Raw genomic sequence first — 21,991 nt, 5'->3', positions numbered from 1 at the left:
CGCATTTTGTAAAACACCCTTTTGCCTGGGTTATAATTTCTAACAGTGCTTAGTTATACAGTTCCTGGCACAGTTTTGTACTCTTGAAAAGTAGGCATGTGTTTTGTTTTTTAAAAAGACGTTATTTATGTTTTTATTGAATAGTGTGCCTCAGGCCCTTAGGTTATTGAAAAAGAGGGGGAAAAGAAATGACCAAATTAAAATTTCAGAAGGTGTGTTGTCCCTTTAAGGGCCAGAGAGTTACTTGCTATGGCAGCTTCATACCAGGTCAGCCTGGGGATACTGACCCATTTTCCCCTCTTCCCCCACCCTGATGACTGAAAGAGATTGGGGACTATTTACGTTCTTGACCAGGCAGAGCAGCACCTACCCTCTCACCCAAAAAAGTAGTTAAAATACCAGATTTAGTCATGATCTACTGTGGGCATTACACTAGTCACTCCTTTCTCAGCGGGCTGGGAACAAATTTTTTCCCTCACCACCAAATTGGCCAAGGTGAGGTGGGTTTGGTTTTTTTTGCCTTCCTCACCTAAAGATTAATTGGGGCAAAAAATAAAATGGGGGTTAAGCTGTGATGACACAACTCTTTAGGTAAGCGTAGCGTGGATGTCCAGTGCAGGTACTCTGTGGGGGAGCGATATGGTGATCAGATAAAATGGATTGGTAAAGGATACAGAGAAGGTGTTCTTTGAAGGAACAGAAAGAGGAAGGATTCAGGGTTCCTATGACTTGTACAGCAGGGAAACAACCCCTTCTCCTTTATGGCCCCCTTAACCCTCATTCAAGGGGGGAGGCAGCTAGGTTCCAGCAGCGGGCTGGCTGGGGACCAGGGCGGGTAAAGGGGGAAGGCTGACAGCAGCCCACCCAGTAATATATAAATGATTATGGAATTACCTGCACTCTATAGTTTTATCTGCTGGCTACTCCCGAATGTTTAGGAATAAAGTTGCAGCCTAATTAAACCACATCCACTTACTCCTGTTCTCCTTCTGGCATAGCCACACAATGGGCTCCTGTGCAGATGTTTTCCTATAACATGTTAATATATCTGTAATAATATTGTAATAGTTCTGTCTCAATTGGCAGAAGCCAGGGCATATGGTGGACATAACACATTCAGTCCATAGACATAGGAGAGCACCTTGTGTTGCTCAATAGTGATTCATCCGATTTGGACAGTAGTAACTCTCAACCTGTTTGGCTAATTTTTAGGTAGACATGTTTAATAACACATAGTGTGGAGGGCCTCAGAGCTGACTGAAGCTTTGTTTTTTATTGTAATGTTTAAGTGGGTGTTTAATTGACGGGTAAGCTTTAAATCTGTAAACATACTGCAGAGACTTGCTCCTTTGAGAAAGTGAACCCTAGATAGTGACTAAGATTTGAGATTTCAGTGGAACCCTTCAAAAGCCCTTGTGGCTACAACTCAAAATATCCATAGCGATGACACTATATGCTAAGAGAACTGAAATATATAGGGACATCAGGGGAAGGCAAAGACATAGCTACAGCCACAGAGTGCAGTCCTACAAAGTGTTCAATAGGAGTTGAGGACACTAACACCATACAGGCCCTTACCTGAATTTTTTGCATAATATCCATTTACATCAATCCATACATTATTTTAGCATAGTTTGGGGTATCTTAATAATTATGTTTCTCTGGAATTATCAATGCATTTGGCCAGTCGTAAGAATATTTTTCTTTATAAATCAACTCACTGCGGAGTATCTAAAGAGCTCACTCTCCATCATTTTCAGCAACTCTCAGAAACAAAACATGGCTTGATTTTTTTCACTGTAGATTGTTCTTGTAAAATTACTCGAGCAATTTAAGAACAATACAGTTCTAAAGTATTTGAAGAATCTTGTCTCTTAAATTTAATTCCACAGTGACACCCTTTGAGTTTTCTTTTCAGAAATTGGTAATGCAGCGGTTGTCTGTTTTTATGTTTTAGATCATAATCTGCGGAAGACAGGTGGTCTGTAGTTATTTGGCTGACAGCATCGAATTGAAACTGGTTCAGCACTACATTGGTCAAGATGGGCAGGCAGTTGTTAAAGAACATTTTGACTGCCTTGCAGCCACACAAAAGCTGCCTTCCTATGTTCTAGAAAATGATGAGCTGACGGAGTTGAGTGTGAAAGCTAAAGGAGATGAAGACTGGTCAAGAGATGTATGTCTCAGTTCCAAACACACAGAATATAGCACAGTCATTCAGGTATGAAGATAAATAGATGTTTGAGTATGGCATTTAAACATTTCCATCAGAGTTGGGCACCTAAAACTCCCAAGCTCCTTTGCAAATTCCAGCTTAGAGTACCTGGTGGAAACCTCACAGCCTGATTATCCACGTACATTAATTGGAATGGCACTTTCTTCTGGTCCAAACTACCTTCCCTCCTCTCATCAGTAGCAGATAGCTGATAGGGGAACTTCTGATTGCATCCTTAATTATATTAGTTCTATTAGACTCCATTAGAGTAAAAATAAATGGTATTACATACTTTAAATATGTCACATGTTCAGGATCCTATGTAAATTTTTAAAAAGAGAGAGCAAGCAATGGTACTCTAAGTGGTGAAGTGTTCTCTACTTTCTGATTTACAGTAACTCAGAGTTCTACCTGATGTGATCAAATGTTCAGCTTTATAAGCTAAAAATAATCTTACTTAATGCTGTCTATTCATCTCTCTGTGTGCAGGTGCCATCTTCAAACAGTTCAATTATTTATGTCTGGTGTACAGTTTTGACATTAGAACCCAACACTCAAGTACAACAACGACTAGTGAGTGCATTCACCATTCTCAGAAATCTGTTTGGCTCTGTGACCTTTCATGTTCTGAAATAAATTAAGGTCAGAATGACCCGGAGCCAAGATTTATTAACAGCTTGTTTCAGCAGCTGGAATAGAATTAACATTAAGTTGGTGTGTTGTTTTTTGTTTGTTTTCTGTTTTGCTTTTGTTTTTCCTTGTAGATTGTTTTCAGCCCTCTTTTTATCATGAGGAGTCATCTTCCAGATCCAGTTATCATACATTTGGAGAAAAGAAGTCTGGGATTGAGTGAAACACAAATGATTCCAGGAAAAGGGCAGGAGAAATCATTGCGAAATATAGAACCTGATCTTACTCATCACTTGACATTTCAAGCCAGGTATAACTTGTGCATTTTCCTGAAAATGCCTACAATAAAAAAGGAGTCATCGTTTGTCATTTAACTTTCAGTGCACTACTTCCAAGACTATTCCCTTGCATTGCACGTATAGAACAGATAATTGAATGGGCTGCTGAAAATGATATGATGGAAAATTGTAAACTGTGCAGTTCCTCTTAGTGCACCCATATCTGTTTATGTTGAGCATACAAATTAAGTGCACAAGTTTTGGCATTTTGAAAAAAAAAAAGTTCCTACCATCACCTGTGATGCCATATTCTACCAAGTTTTTGGGAGTCCATTTTCTCTTATATGTCTGGTTAATTTAATCCTGGTTTCATATGAGCCCATCCAGGTTTCAGGGTGTGCTCATAATGCTGCACTAAAGAAAATGTTAGCCATAGTTTGGACAACGTAGTGCTGTAATTGATTTCTGTTTCTGTTTTCATTTGACAGGGAAGAAGATGATCCATCAGAGTGTGCAGTTCCTATTTCAACAGCACTTATTAAACAGATAGCTACTAAATCCCATACAGGTGGCACTGTGAATCAGATACTCTCTGAGTTCTATGGGATTAATAGCTCTCCCCAGCCTGTGTGGCCATATAATAGGAAGGATTCAGAAAGGTAATATAGGCTTTGCTAAGTGTTGCCCACTGAGGTTGCATTGTCATGAAATTAAAGAAATACATATGCAAATAAAGCAATATGTAAAAAGACCCTACATATGTCAATTGTAATAAAAGGATCTAAAAGTCTTTAATTTTGTTCATGCTTTGTAACTAGCTGATAATTTTATAAATATTTTCTGTAGTAAGGAGCTTCATAAATCATTGCAAATAAGCTAATGATTAAATGTTTACCAATTTTTCACCAGAATATCTTTTCTCAATGAGCCTGTCTGGGTGTGCTATACACCATTAAAAAGTACATAGATTAGAGTAGTTAGCAAAAGTAGCTTTGGTTTTTTTGAGCTGACCAACCAGTGAGCAAACAGCACAACTGGCACATGTGGATTTATGACCAGAAAGGCAATTTGTTCATTAGCCTAGCTTTCCTCAAATGCAAGTGGTATTTTGCCAGTGGATCATTTTACTGATTTCCTTTATTTAATTTCCTTCTTCCTGTGGTTGTGCAAGCCAAGAGAAAATTTTCTTTCAGTTATTATGAGCCTAGAATAACTACTCTTAACTTGGTGCTGAGGGACTGGTAGTACAACAACAAAAACGTGTAAATGGTCTAACAGTCAGGACACTGAAATGTAGTTATGCAACTTGTCCTACACAATAACCACAACTGATACATGGCTCAGGCCCTGATCCTGCAAAAACTTATGTGCTTAACTTTAAGGACTTAAATAGTCTCTTTGAAATCCATAGGACTAATCACATGCTTAAAGTTACTAACTGTTCATGTTCTTTGTAGAATCAGGGCCTGATTGAATACATCACTTCATAACAAAGGCCCTCAGTTTGCTAAGAACTAATCTTAGTCATCTAAAAATTGTTGCCTGTGGCTTGTTAAAGCCTAAAATCCTGCTGAAATGTCTTGAGAATAGATAAGTAGGGTTTTTCAGTGGTTACCCTAAAAACTAATTTTTAATCTGTTCTGACTTCTGTTATAACTAGCTAAAGTTTTGTCCAGCTTTGAATCTTTACTATTAAGCTACTCGTTTGAAAGTAACTAAAAAACATAGAAGCAGCTATCTTTATGGTACTTTATTTACTAGAGAAAGTTAGCGAGGATCAGTTTCCTTTTTTTGTATATTTTTCACCAGATTTGTGAAACCACGTTGTAAGGACTATATCTAGTTTAAGTCATAGGTCATATTCAGACATATCTTTTCTTGTGTTTGAATACCATATATGACATTGTACTGATTTTTTTAAACTGATAACAGAGTCCTTTGCCCCCAAAGAATTTAGATCAGCTCAGAGACTGCTCAAAACTACACTGTAGGGGCCATATCAGCCTTGTTTGCCCCCAGAATTGAGGAGTCTCAATCATTTTTTGTGGTTCCAACACCTCTGTGACCAGCAGAGGCTGTTGTTTATGCAAATGTGATTTTATAACCACTAAAATTGTCAGGAAGTAGTCAGAGCAGGTGTAGTCAGGAAACTACTTTTAATGCTTTTTTTAAAAAAATTGGTCAGATTTCAAATTGATTGTCCCTTTAATGAATTCCTGCTTTTACAACCTACACTTAGGGCCAGCTTTTTCCTGACAGTACCTCTATGCATTTCAGAATGATATGTCATGATGAGGTATTATAAAAATAGTTTTCTGAGTAGCTAAAATGATTAAATGCAATTTTAACATTGAATTAATAATTTTCTTTTCTTTTTCTTTTGATATATTATTTGGAATAGTAATGAACAGCTCACTCAGTGGGATAGCCCAATGCGGGTGAAGCTGTCAGTGTGGAAGCCATGTGTTAAAACTCTGCTGATAGAACTCCTGCCCTGGGCTCTGCTTATCAATCAGTCCAAATGGGATCTCTGGCTATTTGAAGGAGAGAGGATAGTTCTGCAGATACCTGCTGGGAAAACAATTATACCTCCAAATTTCCAGGTAGCCATACTGTTCAAGTTACCATGCACAAGTTTTCTAAACATTCAAACCAATATTTCAATCCATATGGTCCACACGTTCTTGCTGCATTCTAGTCCATATGTGTACCAGTAATATAGTTATGGTCAGGGTATAAATATGAGCTGGAATCTGCCATGCTGATTGGACAAAATAAGCAGATGTAGTCCAAGGCACTTTGGCAAGATATGGTGCAATACAGTGATTGACAAGTTAGGGTTGCTGCACAATATGGCTTGACACTAAACTAGGAGTAGAGGTAGATACGCTGGAGGGTAGGGATAGGATACAGAGGGACCTAGACAAATTGGAGGATTGGGCCAAAAGAAACCTGATGAGGTTCAACAAGGACAAGTGCAGAGTCCTGCACTTAGGACGGAAGAATCCAATGCACCGCTACAGACTGGGGACCGAATGGCTCGGCAGCAGTTCTGACAGAACAAGGAGTAATGGTCTCAAGTTGCAGTGGGGGAGATTTAGGTTGGATATTAGGAAAAACTTTTTTCACTAGGAGGGTGGTGAAACACTGGAATGCGTTACCTAGGGAGGTGGTGGAATCTCCTTCCTTAGAAGTTTTTAAGGTCAGGCTTGACAAAGCCCTGGCTGGGATGATTTAATTGGGGATCGGTCCTGCTTTGAGCAGGGGGTTGGACTAGATGACCTCCTGAGGTCCCTTCCAACCTTGATATTCTATGATTCTATGACAGGTGCCCATGAAAAAAAATCTGCTTTGAGAGACAGTATAGAGCAGATCTTGCATGCGAGGTGAGCTAGTCTCCTGACCTATGCACAGACAGACTGCATTCTTCACTGTTTCCTTCTGGGCATCTGTAGTGCCTACTTGATTCTAATTATGTGTCATCAATACTTGGGAGAACCTGGCTCTGCCATCCAGGTAACCAGTGGTAGGTGTTGACCACAATAGAAGATTTCTCCACTATCTTCCCACTATCACAGTAGCCAGTTGCGCGGCTATCTGCCTATTTGCACAATGCCAGGTGCAAAGGCTACTTTGTCCCTTATGGATATACATTGGCTTAGGTGTCACAGCTGATGGCCTGGGAAGAATGTTTGTCTTGAGAGTAATTTTTTTTCATGACTTGTGCTGTGTATGTAGTTTATGTGCTTTCAAGAATGTTGATGATGTCTGTTATGATAAAGGTGGATTTCAAATGGGGGAGATGGGAGGACTGCTTGAGTATACATCCTCCAACTTGAATTTGGTTCACAAAATAGATTTAGTTGGATTTTCCCTTTCATGTGCCTTCTTTTTGGCCACCCATACACTTTTCTTATCACAAGTCCCAACCTGTTATCTGAGTTTAAGCAGAATTAAACTTAATTTGCATGTCTACTCAGTGCCTCATTAGTGCAAGTTATACAACTTTGTGGCATATAGCTGTTTTCTGGATACATCACTTTGGATGACTAGCTACACCACCTTGTATTTGCCACTAAATTTTGCCAATAATTTTTAAGATATTTATACAATAGCATCAGCATGTCTCTTATAAAATGTATACTGTATAGAGAGAATTAAAGGGGGAAAATACAGGTCTGCAGAAAAGCAATAAAGGAAGTTGGTTGTAAGTATATGCATAGTTGAAAATTACTGTAAACTGTAGTATGAGTGTAAAAGTTAGCAGAAAGTTCTAAATATGGTTATTTTCCATTTACAGGAAGCTTTTCAAATTGGAATATACTGGGCAAACACTAACACTGTGCACAAATCAGTGGCAATCAAACTAGTTCATAACCTAACATCTCCAAAATGGAAGGATGCAGACAATGGGGAAGTGGTAACACTGGATGAAGAAGGGTTTGTTGAAGCTGAAATAAAACTTGGTGCCTTCCCAGGTCATAAAAAGGTTAGGAAGATATTGTGACAATTTATAACTTTATCATTTCGAACAGAGAATAATCAAAGAGCAGATGAAAGCTTTCAAATACAAAATAATGCACAAATTTTGCTCAAAAAGATGTTAATAGATTCAAAAGCACAATGCAAAGATAAATAATGGATCAAATGTAATATAAAAACTTAGATCATCTGTGAAATGCACAACATCACTTTAAGCAAATTAAAATTATGAATTCTCAGTCTTATTTGAAAAATATTGACTGATACAACTAACAGGAATTCTGCTTAGAAATCTGATGTAGATCAGGTTATAATGTAGATGAGTTAAGACAGGGTCTCCAGGCTAAAATATTGTTTTCTTACTTTATTACAAAAACTTCGTTGTTTTTATGTCCGTTAACGTATTCTTTTAAATTATCCTGCAGTTGTGTCAGTTCTGCATTTCCTCTATGGTTCAGCATGGTATTCAAATTCTACAGATTGAAGATAAGACAACAGTAATCAACAATACATCATACCATATCTATTGTATACCACAGCTGTCTGTTTCAAGCCCTTGGTCAGGAGAGGAGGTAGAGTATTTTGGATATTATTTATGTTTGGCTTCTGCAATAGGTAGACCTTGATATTTATTTAAAGTCTCAAATTTGTCTTGCAAACATCGAACAGAAAAAAGTAAAAAGTTAAGAGTTAATAAAGATAAGTAATTTCATATTGTTTTAATTAAAAACGGGGAAGCTATGGTAACTTCAGCTACGGTAATTAACTGTGATAGATATCTGTGCAAAGTGGCAGATCCCTACACATTGCATGATTAGTTCTGCCTGGTTTCCATCTGTTCAGAGAATGAAGACCATTGCTGTAATATAGGCAGTATAATCCATAATAGCTGGTGAAGCACTTCTGAGAATTTGTACTAAGTTCACATGTAGAAGAGGTACATCTGCTTTGCGGGATGAAATATTTGAGGTACCCTTTTGAGAAGACTCCAGTACCTGATCATAAGCCATGGATCTGTAGATATTCTCCAAGTTTATGTATTTCAAGGAGTGAAATATTCATGCATTAATATAAGTTTTCTGTGACAGCACTGTATGTTTAGGAAATAAGCTTACAGTAAGCAGAATGCATGCAGGCACAAATATATTTTTAATTGGTCATTTATGTATTGATTAGGGCATGCATGTAAATGAACAACAGACACATGGGAGGTATTTAAGGGCCGGGCTGCAACTTTATTAATTTAACATTGGGGAGGGGCACTACATGCCCACCGCCTGCTCTCACATACCAGGCAGAATAGAATTTAACTCACTGACTTAAATTTGATAGCATGGCTGTAATGTGACAGAATATGAGGACAGAATATGGCTGAATATCTGTTGAATCCTGCAGCCCCATTGATGCTGAACTTTTAGTTACAGTTTTCTAATTGGCAGCTTATAACTGTTCAGGGTAAAAGTTAAATATGAATGGACTGTTGTTATGACCCAATATGTCTTTGCATTATCTTCTTTTTCTTTCCAGTATTTACACATACCAGACAGTACTGCATTCAGCATCTGCCCAGCTGGGGAGCCACCTACTGAAAAATTGAGCTCTGTTCCTTGCTGGGACGTGATGTCAGACATCAGTCAGTCAACTTCAGAAGTATCCCTTTTTCAAAAGCACATATTGCTAAGTTTCAGTCCAGTTGTGTGTGCTGACAGCTTACGGTGCTGGAGCCTGCCAGCTGTGATTAGACAAGAGTTTCCTAGACAGAGTGTGTCCGTACCCACTGGAGTTTGTAATGAAAGTGGATTTTGTACCAGGTAAATTGAAAAAATGTGAATGACGTCATTCTTTGAGTGTCAGTATAAAGCTTTATCTTGAAACAAAGCATAAGAGATTAATAGAAAAGTTAAAATGACAACATATGTCCACCATATGTAAAGTCAGATCTCACTTTAATTTAAAAAAACTGTTACTGTTTGATGTTTTAGACACTTTTAATAAATGGTTGAATGTTCTGATCATGTACAAGTTGTACTATTTTACTATTTACATGGCTCCTCCTTTTACATGTATAATACCGTGCAGAATAAGAGAGAACGAAAAGAAGTCTTTTCAAGATTTTTGAAAATTTGCATTAAATAATACAAATTAAGAGTTGGAGGTACAATGTTAAGTAAGTGAGCTGTAGCTCACGAAAGCTCATGCTCAAATAAATTGGTTAGTCTCTAAGGTGCCACAAGTCCTCCTTTTCTTTTTGCGAATACAGACTAACACGGCTGTTACTCTGAAAAATGTTAAGTAATGTAATTCCAAACGATAGATTTTGTTTTTAAAAGAGTTGACAAAACCAAATATTATAGAAATGCTTTCAGGATTATCTTCTGTCAATGAAAACAATTTTTAGTTTGGATTTAAACAATTCTGTGCAGTGTTTGCAACCCAAATATTGCAGCATTAAGAGCCAGGAAATGAAACTGACTGAGAGGGAGTTTATTGTCCAGATTGAATGAAATGCAAAAAGTAAGTAAGTAGAGTAAATGGTGAAAAATAAAATTGGTTTAAAAATCATTTCAGTTTTATTAATCTACGCTGTTAGTAGCACAGGAAATAAAAATTGTTTTTTATTTTTAATATATGATTTTTAACTTCGTGGTAGCTCTTTGAGAAACATGCTGAAAAATAAATAATGAAATAGAATTGGAAACATTTTTTGTACTTTTTCTCTCTCCAAATATTTCTGGAAATCCTAAGAGAGAACTTGAGAAGATGTTTTCTTTGTTCAGAGATTTTGTGATCCACTATATTTTAACCATGTAATTTTTTATTTGTTTAACCATTTTAATTTTTAATCTAGCAATTTGGGGAAGTATCTTTAAAAGCTATGCAAAAATGCACAATAACATTTAATAAGAAGAGTAAGAGAAAAGAGAAGGAAAAGCAACATTGAGAATAAGCTGTTTTGAGAATGTAGCAAGAAAAGATCTCTAAGTTGTAAAGCTTCCTATATCCAAATATGTATTCTCCTTTCAAAACAAGAAATGCATCCAGCAAGTTAAAAATAAAACTACTGCCATGTAGGAGACCTGACTTTAATTTCCAGACCTGAGGTCAGATTCTGCTCTCGCTTATGCAGGTGTAAATTAGAAAAAGTTCACTGAAATCAGTGATGCTACATCAATGTAAGTGAGTCATATAGTCTTTCTTTCACTTGGCCAGCAGAGGTGGGAGATGCTTTGGAGGCAACATGCTCAGTCTATATGGAGTTAGGTGGGAATACCTCATATTATTCAATTACTCAACAGCAATTCCTCTAGATAATTTAGAAGTGGTATTGGTGGATTCCAGAGATACCTATGCAGACTTCAGATGGAATGATGCTAGCAAAAATAGGTTTCCTAAGAGTGGGGAAGAATAATGTGGGGTTCCTCAGGATTCTGATGGGGATGAAGGATCCATACCACTCCCTTTCAAAAACTGGCATAGTCATATTTTAGACATGTTATTTCATAAAAATCACTTTAAAGAAGCAGATTTTCAGAAGTGGCCATTAAAATTGCACATGCAAGCCAGCAGTTGTGTGTGCAAATCCGGAAATGGTACCTCTTATTCATTAATGATAGTGCACAATTAATTGATTTTCTTTTTTAAATTGCAATAGTAGTGATCCAAAATGCTAGACTTGAAAATACTGATACTGTTATGTAATACTGCAGAGTATTGTGTTGTTGTATTTTTCAAATCACATTTACATGTACAAAAACATTTTTTTTAATATAGCATTTACATGTAAATGCACATTTTCCTGAACTGTTTCAGAAGTCAATTTTCAAAATTTGGCCCTGAAATTCTCATTGTTTTCAGTTCCTATATGTCTTCAGTTTAAGGCTCTGACCCTGCAAGCATTCGGGTGTTAGGGGGCTTATTGCTTCACCCACTTACTTCCCTGGTCCTTCTCGCATGAACAGAGAGTAACAATACCCGAAGTCCAAAAGCGCAAACAATTTGATGTTTATTGGGGTGAACTTCCAGCAAGCATTATTCCAGTTTCCTTCCTTAGTGTCCCCCTTCCCAGCTCTGACACCACAGAGCCTTACCTGTGTCCCTGTTCCCATTCCCCCCCTTAGCAAAACATGATTCCAATTCCTCTACTCCCATTCTCTGTTCCCATTCCCCTCCTTACTTCCTGATTGACTGCAGACTATACAGTAAAACTTGAGTTCTGCTTAGCTATACCCTAACCAATCCTAACATATTGTAACATGATTATTTAACCAATTATATCCCACCACCTTAATTAGTTTACACCCAGCAAAATTAATTATACAGCAGACAGAAATAATCACAGAACCAGACAGAGATTATACAAACAAACAATAGGGAAACAGGGACTAGAGTGATAGAGCAACACAGAAATGAGGATTTCACATCCAAGCTATTGATAAGTGAGTTCTTGCCAGACAGGATGCTATCAAACTAAGTTTCCTTTTACATCTTCTAGGCACTTCCCTTTCTCTGGAGGTGATAGGCATTATCAGGACAGGACTGTATTCCTAACAGCCCAATAGCACCTTATTTTAATGTGACTAGTTTGGAATGTAAGGATTTGACCGTTCGCTTCCCAGCTTTTGGCTGCCTCTGCTGCTTACCCAAAGGCCTTAGCCTAAGAACAGGGCCTCAGATTGTACAGTAAGAGAAGGCCCTTACCACCGGCAGACAGTGATTTTGATTCTTTCTTTTATACCTCTATAACTAGCTAAGTGTATTAGTGCAATTATAGAAACACACACATTTACTCAAAGCAATGCCATATAAAACAAGAAGTGTGAGTTGCAACCCTGCTTCTTACAAGCTTCAGGTGTGTTGTGAGCGACTGACAAACCAGACAGCTGCTTTATTCTATGTAGAGGTGAGAACATATCCTTTGCACACAGCAATTCAGCTTTTATTTTAGCCAAAGTTTGGCGGTATCAATTCCTTCTGGACTTAGTCATTGCAAAATACTTGCTATTTAGGGATATTATTGGTTACTGAATAATTCTTAGAGTATAGGCCTTTACAGACAGGCCTGAATATCTGTATCCTAACAGCGGGTACTTAATTTTGAACACATGAGTAGTCCCATTACAGTCAGTTTATTCTCTAATGTTGTCCTGTTTTCCTGTCCAGGTCATGTTTTCTAGACGTTTAATCATTTTTGTTGCTCTTCTCTGGACTTTCTCCAATTTGTCCATATCTTTACTGAAATGTGGCGCCCAGAACTGGAAACAATACTTCAGTTGAGGCCTAATCAGCTTGCAGTAGAGCAGAAGAATTACTTCTTGTGTCTTGCTTACAACACTTCTGCTAATATATCCAAGAATGATGTTTGCTTTTTTTTGCAACAGTGTTACACTGTTGACTCATATTTAGCTTGTGGTCCTCTATGACCCACAGTTCCCTTTCTGCAGTACTCCTTCCTAGGCAGTCATTTCCTATTTTGTATGTATGCAACTGATTGTTCCCTCCTAAGTAGAGTACTTTGCCTTTGTCCTTATTGAATTTCATCCTATTTACGTCAAACCATTTCTCCAGTTTGTCCAGATGATTTTGAATTTTAATCCTATCCTCCAAAGCACTGGCAACCCTTCCCAGCTTGGTATTGTCCGCAAACTTTATAAGTGTAGTCTCTATGCCATTATCTAAATCATTGATGAAGATATTGAACAGAACTGGACCCAGAACTAATCCCTGCAGGACCAATGTATAAGTGTCTGCTGAATTGGGCCTAAGAGTGAAAAATCTTGCAGAAGGGGTGTTAATAATAGTAAATTTGAAGTTCATTCAAAGAATTATATAATCACATGTATAATCTTTTTCTGTTGTAGAGCCATAGCACTGACTTATCAAGAGCATCTTGGGGTGACATACTTAACCCTTACAGAAGACCCTAGTCCTCGCATAATTATCCACAACAGGTGTTCTGTCTCATTACTTGTAAAGGAGAACATCAAAGGTATGGAATTTATGTTACAAAACAGTAATCAGAAACAAAGCATTGTCATAATAAAACCATTATGCTCTTTATCTCTACTGTAAGTTTTAAGTCTATAGGTCCTATAGTTATGACGAGCACTGGGTGAAGAATGGTAATTCCGTTTTGCTGAGGATCAATGCCCAGATTTTTAAAGCTATTTAGGCATTATGATACTCAGCATTGCAATGCCTAACTGATTTAGGAGCTTCCATCTCATTTTCAAAACTGAATTAGGTGCTTGGGAACCTAATTCCCATAGACTCCTAAATCAGTTAGGCAATGCTGAGTGATGCAACACCTAAATACCTTTACAAATTTGAGCCTTAGCGATTTCAAAGTCCTGGTTTATTTTGATTCAGAATGAGAACGTAAAATTTGAAATTCTCTACAAAATGGAATTACCGTTCTCTGCCCTGCTCTACAGGGAGTCCCAGCTTTGGGGCAGTCCACCTAGCAGGGTGTCCTGGAGCAGGGGAGCCTACAAGCCTTGGGAGCCTGAGCAGTCAAGAAGTCAGGAGTCTGGGCATCCAAGGAGCTGCAAGCCCGGTAGCCAAGGCTTTCAGCTTCAGAGGAGCCAGGAGCATGGAAGCCCAGGTTTCCCAGTAGCTCACCTGATGAGCCGGGCGAGCAAACTGGCAGGAAACTGGGCAGGTTTCAATGGAATTTATTGAAATTGACATGTCCCCACAGAACATTTGGATTTTGACCAATTGACAAATTCTGACAAAAAAATATTTATTGAATAATTTTCAATCAGCACTAGCTATGACAAATTACTGAATAATAGACGTTGTTGGGGGGAAAAATTTTAAAATCAGAAACCAAACATAAAAGACAAAGGTGAGCTTTTTTGGTAGTAGAAAAATCTTTTGTACATGTAAACATGTAGGCTTTGATTCTGCTGTAAGTACCGACAGTTGAAGAGCCTAATCTAGACATTTTGTAAAATTTCAGACACGCCAAAGTTTGAAGTTTATTGCAAGAAGATTCCAGCTGAATGTTCTATTCATCATGAGCTTTATCATCAAGTCTCCAGCTACCCAGATTGCAAAACCAAAGACTTGCTGCCCAGCATTCTTCTGAAAGTGATGTCATCAGATGAACTAACGAATGAATGGAGTGATTTTGTGGACATTAATAATCAAGGAACACAGGTAAATCATTAAAAAAATATTTTCAACTTAGAGGGTAAATGGCTTTAAAATGTGGGATAAATGGCCTGAACCAGGCGCACAGTAGTAAGTAGGCATCTCCACATGCAAAGGCACATTCACATGGAAATATATTATTTTCCATCGTGTCAGACCTTCAAAGATCAATACTTCTAGGGGCTTTGCACAGAACACTGCCCAGAGGAGTATAGTCATTTTGCTTTTGAAATTTACAATGGTAGAACTATACTCTGCATCTGCACAGGAGCAAGCTACATGCTAAATATGTAACTACCTTTTTGGTGCATGGCCCTGTTAGTTGTGTTTTCTGTTTAAGTCCTAGGAGCTCCCTCCAGCCCTGTATTTGTTGAAATTTTAGATCCTGCCTTATCTCAGGGGACTGGACTACATTGCCTATCAAGGTCCCATCCAGTCTTACATTTCTGTGATTTTATGATTATTGTTTACCTACTCATAAGCAAACTAGGGAAATATGAACAATATGATATTGGTAGAAGTGGACGTACATCAGTTGGATAACCATATTCAGAGAGAACTTACCACTGGTTCGCTGTCAAATTGGGAGGATGTATCTAGTGTCAAATTGGGAGGATGTATCTAGTGTCTGTCAAATTGGGAGGATGTATCTTAGGACGGAAGAACCCAATGCACCGCTACAGACTAGGGACCGAATGGCTAGGCAGCAGTTCTGCGGAAAAGGACCTAGGGGTGACAGTGGACGAGAAGCTGGATATGAGTCAGCAGTGTGCCCTTGTTGCCAAGAAGGCCAATGGCATTTTGGGATGTATAAGTAGGGGCATAGCAAGCAGATCGAGGGACGTGATCATTCCCCTCTATTCGACATTGGTGAGGCCTCATCTGGAGTACTGTGTCCAGTTTTGGGCGCCACACTACAAGAAGGATGTGGATAAATTGGAGAGAGTCCAGCGAAGGGCAACAAAAATGATTAGGGGTCTGGAACACATGACTTATGAGGAGAGGCTGAGGGAACTGGGATTGTTTAGTCTGCAGAAGAGAAGAATGAGGGGGATTTGAAAGCTACTTTCAACTACCTGAGAGGTGGTTCCAGAGAGGATGGTTCTAGACTATTCTCAGTGGTAGAAGAGGACAGGACAAGGAATAATGGTCTCAAGTTGCAGTGGGGGAGGTTTAAGTTGGATATTAGGAAAAACTTTTTCACTAGGAGGGTGGTGAAACACTGGAATGTGTTACCTAGGGAGGTGGTAGAATCTCCTTCCTTAGAAGTTTTTAAGGTCAGGCTTGACAAAGCCCTGGCTGGGATGATTTAATTGGGGATTGGTCCTGCTTTGAGCAGGGGGTTGGACTAGATGACCTCCTGAGGTCCCTTCCAACCCTGATATTCTATGATTCTATAGTGGAATCCCGTCGGGGTCTGTCCTGGGTCTAGTACTATTCAACATTTTCCCTAGTGACTTTGATAATGGAGTGGAGATTATGCTTACAAAATTCGTTGATGACAGCAAGCTGGGAGAGGTTGCAAGAACTTTGAAAAAGAGTATTAGAATTAAAAATTACCTTTGTCAAATTGGAGAATTGGTCTGAAGTCAACAAGATCAAATTCAATAAAGACAAGTGCAAAGTATTGCATTTAGGAAGAAAAAATCAAATGTACAGATACAAAATGGGCAGTAACTGGTTTAGCAGTAGTACTGCAGAAAGGATCTGGGGGTTATAGTGGATCATGAATTGAACACGAACCACCAATATGATGAAGTTGTGAAAAAAGCCAATATACATCTGGGGTGTATTAACAGAAGTGTTGTATTCAAGATGCAGGATTTGATTATTCCACTTGGCACTGGAGAGGCCTCAGCTGAAGTGCTGTGTCCAGTTTTGGGTGCCTCATTTTAACAAAGATGTGGAAAAACTGGAGAGAGTCTAGAGGAGAGCAACAAAAATAATAAAAGGTTTAGAAAATCTGACCTAAGAGGAAAAAGAATGAGGAGTACTTGTGGCACCTTAGAGACTAACAAATTTATTTGAGCATAAGCTTTCGTGGGCTAAAACCCACTTCATCGTATCTTCCTACTGTATTTTCCACTGCATGCATCCGATAAAGTGGGCTTTAGCCCACGAAAGCTTATGCTCAAATAAATATGTTAGTCTCTAAGGTGCCACAAGTACTCTTCGTTCTTTTTGCTGATACAGACTAACACGGCTACCACTCTGAAACCTGACCTAAGAGGAATGGTTTTAAAAACTGGGCATGTTTAGTCTAGAGAAGAGAAGACTGAGATGGGAAGTCTTCAAATATGTTAAGGGCTGTTATAAAGAGGACAATGATCAGTTGTTCTCCAGGTCCACATACGTTAGGACAAGAGAATGAGCTTAATCTGCTGCAAGGGAAAGATAGGTTAGATATTAGAGAAAGCTTTCTAACTTAAGAACTGGAAAAGGTTATCAAGGAAGGTTGTGGAATCCCTGTCATTGGAAGTTTTAAAGAACATGTTAGATAAATACTGCTCAGGGATGGTCTGGGTTTATTTGGTCCTATGTCACCATGGGGGGAATGGATTAGATGACCTCTTGACGGACATTCCAGCCCTATATTTCTATGATTCTGTTATTCATGCATGGCTATTTTTATGATAAAAAATACAAATTTTCCAGTTTTAAATTAGGTCGCTCCTTTTTCATACTCCCAGATGCCTTGTTGTGAAAATTACTTGGTCTAGACACATCAATCTTGAGAAACTCTGGCCTCTTGAAACAAATATATGCAAAATCCAACAGAGTAAATTCCTCTCATTTAGTAACTTCACTATTCCAGCTTCCTTATCCTTCCAAATCCCACAGGACCCATTATTGTCATTCTCCCTCTGCTTCTTCATGGGAATGAAGTTTATGTTTATATGAAAGGGGAGTTATTTTATTCTTCAATTATTTTTTCTTCTGTTTTGAGGTAAATGAAAACTGTCTTGCCTGGGATAGTGTTTTGTTTTGTTTTTTTTAAACAGGAATTTGTCCATCTTTTAAGCAATTCGCCTACATGGAATCAACACAAACAGCTTGGCCACTTAAAAAAACATAGTAGTTTCAGATGTTTTCCTTTGGGACCACTCACAAAATGTTCTTGATTATTGACTAGTATGTTAATTAGCAAGTAGTTCAGCTGAGTTCAGCAAGCCAGTCAAGCAATGTAAGGTTTCAAATTCCAGTCATTGATATTATGCCAGTCCAGTGTTCTTTATAGAAGTCAGGCTCAAAGAAGGAATTAGATTATTTGAAAGTATTTGGGGATCCTATCCTAGTGGAGGAATTCTCTCCAATTAAAAATGCTGATACTCCAGACCCTCAGCTTGCTTAACTCAATCTTTAAATGTCCCTTTGACTTACTTGTCTGAAACATCTCAATTTCTTGGACTCTCTGAACCCAAGGCATTGAGGCTAATAATAACACTTTCTTTGCTCAATGATGAAGTGTTACTTGAGTAAGCAGAATTTAAAAAAAAATCAATCCAAGATTACACTTTGCAATTGTTTATGTACTATGTTGGTATTTTGTGTGCATAATATAACTACTCCACCTTAACGATCTACCTTAAAAATAAAGAGATAGCAGCAGCTATCTTAATTCTGTCTCTCTTTAGGAAAATACTAAATGTTGTTGCAGGTGTGTTCTTAAACTATGTGGTAATTTAAGTTTCAAACATAACAGCACCTAGCACAAATCTGCATGTACTTTACATTATATGCAAAGATATTTGTTGGTTGTTTGGTCCAATGATAGTTTGTACATCGATGTTGTTACCTGATTCACTGAGTGGTTATTGCTTATTGGTTATTGCTTATATTGATAGTTAAGGACTTCCATTTAATTGATGATTGAATCTCTAGATTTGAAAGGTTCTGGTCCCTGAATCAGGCACAACAGAATTAAGTTTAGTGTCTGGTTGGGAACCGCACACGTGTGCAATGACAACACTCACGTTGAGGGCAAAGCTTTAAATACTTTTATTAGTATAATTAGTAAAAACACATATGTTCCAAACCAAATGAGAATGTAGCTGTAATGTAAAATTAAGGTGGTGTCCTGCACCATACCTTACACATACTTACCCCTTCTTGTGGAAACTTAGTGGTAAGAGACAGGCAGTCATCCATGAAGGTCCTACCCTGCCACTGGCATGCCATTCAAGTCTGATGGTCACAATCTCAAGGCCTACATGGTGATTGGGCCTATTATATGTCTTGGTGACTGCTATAAATATTCATGTAGATGCCCAGCTTTCTTTGTCCATAACTGACCTCCTCACCATAATAATGCTGAGGTGTCCTTATCCTATAGGTTAGTATATAATGATTTCAACTTAGCATATACGTCAATTCATTGGGAAGGAAAGTTTGTGTTTGTACTTTTGCAGATGTTCCTATCCTAAAATATCCAAAGCTGATATAAGTTCTTATTTCTGTGGTTGCCTGGCACAAAAAAGATCTTCTAAACACGATATTCCCTGTTCCCCAATAACTCAGAGTCACTGTTGAGTAACTCACTTATGCCAAGGTTCATAGGCTTCAAAGCCTTAAGCTAAATATATTACAGGTATAGGCCTGTAGGTTTCTTTCATTACTGTTATATAAAATACCTTTAAACTAGCTCTGTGGGGTACAGTGATTCCTTCAGAATATCTAATGGCTTATCTAAACAGCAAGTCACTGCATGGCAAGTCAGGGTGTGAATCTACAGCTCAACATCCTGCCATGCAGAAATGTCCCATGTGCACACTGTTACAGTGCTCTGAAAGTCCTGGAGTGCAATTTGGCATACTACTACTTGCAAGTGTAGCTTGGAAAGCCAGACACTGAACTTGCACTGCACTGAAGCAGTGCCCACACAGGATGTTACTGTGAAGCTGCAGAATCACACACAGGCTTTCCGCACCCTAAATTGCCATGTAGTAAAGCCATAGCTCTCACAGTTTTATCATGAGTCTTGTGATATTTGGTGTTCTTATTAAGGATCGAGTGATTATGTGAAAATCACAGGTTTCATTAAAAAAAATACATTTCTAGACCTCATGGTTATGGGGGAAAGCATGAAAACATGACCAGAGCAAACTCTAAAGGTTCAAAATCCAGAAAGCAAACAAAATGCATTCCAAAAATATATGATGCTTTTAAAAATCTCATGATTTTTAATCCCATTTCAATATTTTGTGCGGGTCTGACTCAAGATTTTTGAACATTTTGGGTTGGCAATACTGTTCCTCTGACCCACCAGAATATGCTAGACCTTCAACAGTCATTTAAAAGCTTGGTTGCATCAGGTTTTAGACTTTTTAAAAGTGTGTCAAAGTCCTAATGGGAGGGTTACATTGATTGTTTCCACCATCATACAGCCTTTATAGATATGGATGCTCCAAAGCTGAGGGAAAGAACTTTATTCAAACTCCTTTACTATCTCTATTCGGAGCCCAAAGAAGTCCTGCTTTACATCCTGTTTTGAAAGAACGATCATTCAAAATTCTTACAGATAACACGTCAGTGATATGCTATATAAATTATCAGGAAAGGAGTCTGCATTCTCTGATTAAAAGAAGCAATTTACGTGGGAGACTGGGAGGAAATAAGTTTTTACTGGAGAATCTTTCCATCAGCTATTAATCTGAAGGACATGATCTGCAGAGTAGCTTGAACAGTTTCATTTACAATCCCCACAAATAATCTGTTGTATGAAGAACATTTGTCCTGCTTTTGACACGTAGGTACTTCCTGAATCTAGCTGGAAAGTTATTGCACTGCAAAGATGCAGAAATTCTAAGTGGCAGGTGCTTTTAAAACATTCTAATTAAGACTTCTTGTCTATCCCTTCCAGCATCATTAGGAAGGTTCATGTTAAGGCAGCAAGAAATCTGAAAACCTCATTGACTATCTATAGCCCTGCTTAGAACCTTTCCATCATCACTTAACTCTGTCTCACAAATAGGATCAAGCAGGTATACTGACAGGTGATCTGGATATTGTATCAGTGGCCTAGATATTGAAATTCTAGGGTATACAAATAGTGATTTTTCTTTCAAGAGGCCTTGCAGTTCTCTTCAAAGACAACACTTTCTACTAGAAAAATACTAGTACCTGAAATAAGTGATGAGTATGCTATTCAACAACTAGGCACGTTCCTTTTGTGTACAACCCAAGTTTGGACCCTGAAGTTTCTGAGATTTACAGGGTCACGGATCATTTCCTTTCTTTTTGTCCAGTCAAGTACAAAGTACAAACAGACACATTTTATTCCTCTAGAAAGAAAGTGCTTTACTAATTTACTAAAAGAATTAGTCCCATCTAGTATCCATTGTCAGAGCCAGCTGAGATTGGATTTAAAAGGACACTTGATTGAGATGTATAGAATAATGAAGGTATAGTGAAAACTCACCAGACACTCCTGTTTCTTCTATTCCATTGTGCAAGAGGACCTTGGTTGAAAGCAAAAGGCTGTACATTTAAAGCTGTACATTTAAAGCTGCTAAATTGAAATACTTTTTAATGTAGTATACAGTAAACCTGTGAATTCATTGCTTCAGAAAATCTTTAAAACAAATAAGTTAGCAAGGTATTTTAATGCATTTGACAATTGTATGATCATAAATAACATTTGTAAGCTAAGATAATGGTAGAAGAAATTAATATTCATGCTTCCAGGCATAAACTGTTCATGTTTGGGGCTTGAAAAGGAGCCTATCCCTCACAGTTAGTGAACTAGGGACATTCTAGGGTTATGCACTTTCCTCGGACACAACAAGAATTGGTTACTGCTAGAGGCACAATACTGGAGTAGATAGACCAATGGTATGATCTGATTTGGCACAGTAACTGCTAACTGTGGGACCTAAACTTATTCCAGGGGCAACTAATAATGATGAGAATACCATGACAATGATTTAAATGTATACATAGTACCTTTCATCCAGGAGAATCCAGAAGGGCTCTATAAATGTTACAAACTCTGGGCTAGATTGTGGATTTTAAAGCCAAAGGATGCTTAAGAGGCAGTACAGGGGCAGAGAGAATGTCAGTAGGGGCAAATGTACTAAGGAGAAGCCACTTCTATAAGAGAATGCAGTGTACACTCTCTTTCCGCCTCCCACCAGTTTAGGTCCATCAGCTGATGTGGTGGGTAGAGCACCACCCTTTTCAAGTTGTAGGGCATCATGGACTTGTGCACAAGGGACTGGTAAAGAGTCTTTAT

At 38.2% G+C, this 21,991-nt stretch overlaps 1 protein-coding gene across 12 annotated transcripts in view; it reads left to right on the top strand.

The window, feature by feature from the left end:
• VPS13B (vacuolar protein sorting 13 homolog B) overlaps positions 1-21,991 on the top strand; it is a 914,031-nt gene that overhangs the window by 858,159 nt on the left and 33,881 nt on the right. For all 12 annotated transcript variants that reach the window (XM_037892217.2, XM_037892214.2, XM_027818377.3 and 9 more), the window contains exons 45-54: positions 1,958-2,221; positions 2,705-2,788; positions 2,980-3,155; positions 3,612-3,782; positions 5,525-5,726; positions 7,424-7,612; positions 8,031-8,177; positions 9,133-9,416; positions 13,464-13,591; positions 14,567-14,766. In XM_037892217.2, the coding sequence (XP_037748145.1) occupies positions 1,958-2,221; positions 2,705-2,788; positions 2,980-3,155; positions 3,612-3,782; positions 5,525-5,726; positions 7,424-7,612; positions 8,031-8,177; positions 9,133-9,416; positions 13,464-13,591; positions 14,567-14,766 (1,845 nt within the window). The remainder of the gene's footprint in view (positions 1-1,957; positions 2,222-2,704; positions 2,789-2,979; positions 3,156-3,611; positions 3,783-5,524; positions 5,727-7,423; positions 7,613-8,030; positions 8,178-9,132; positions 9,417-13,463; positions 13,592-14,566; positions 14,767-21,991) is intronic.

The sequence above is a fragment of the Chelonia mydas genome, chromosome 2 (genome assembly GCF_015237465.2).
Source record: "Chelonia mydas isolate rCheMyd1 chromosome 2, rCheMyd1.pri.v2, whole genome shotgun sequence".
Classification (NCBI taxonomy): Eukaryota; Metazoa; Chordata; order Testudines; family Cheloniidae; genus Chelonia; species Chelonia mydas.
Note: the sequence above shows the minus strand (reverse complement) of the source record. Positions and strands in the feature narration are given on the sequence as shown.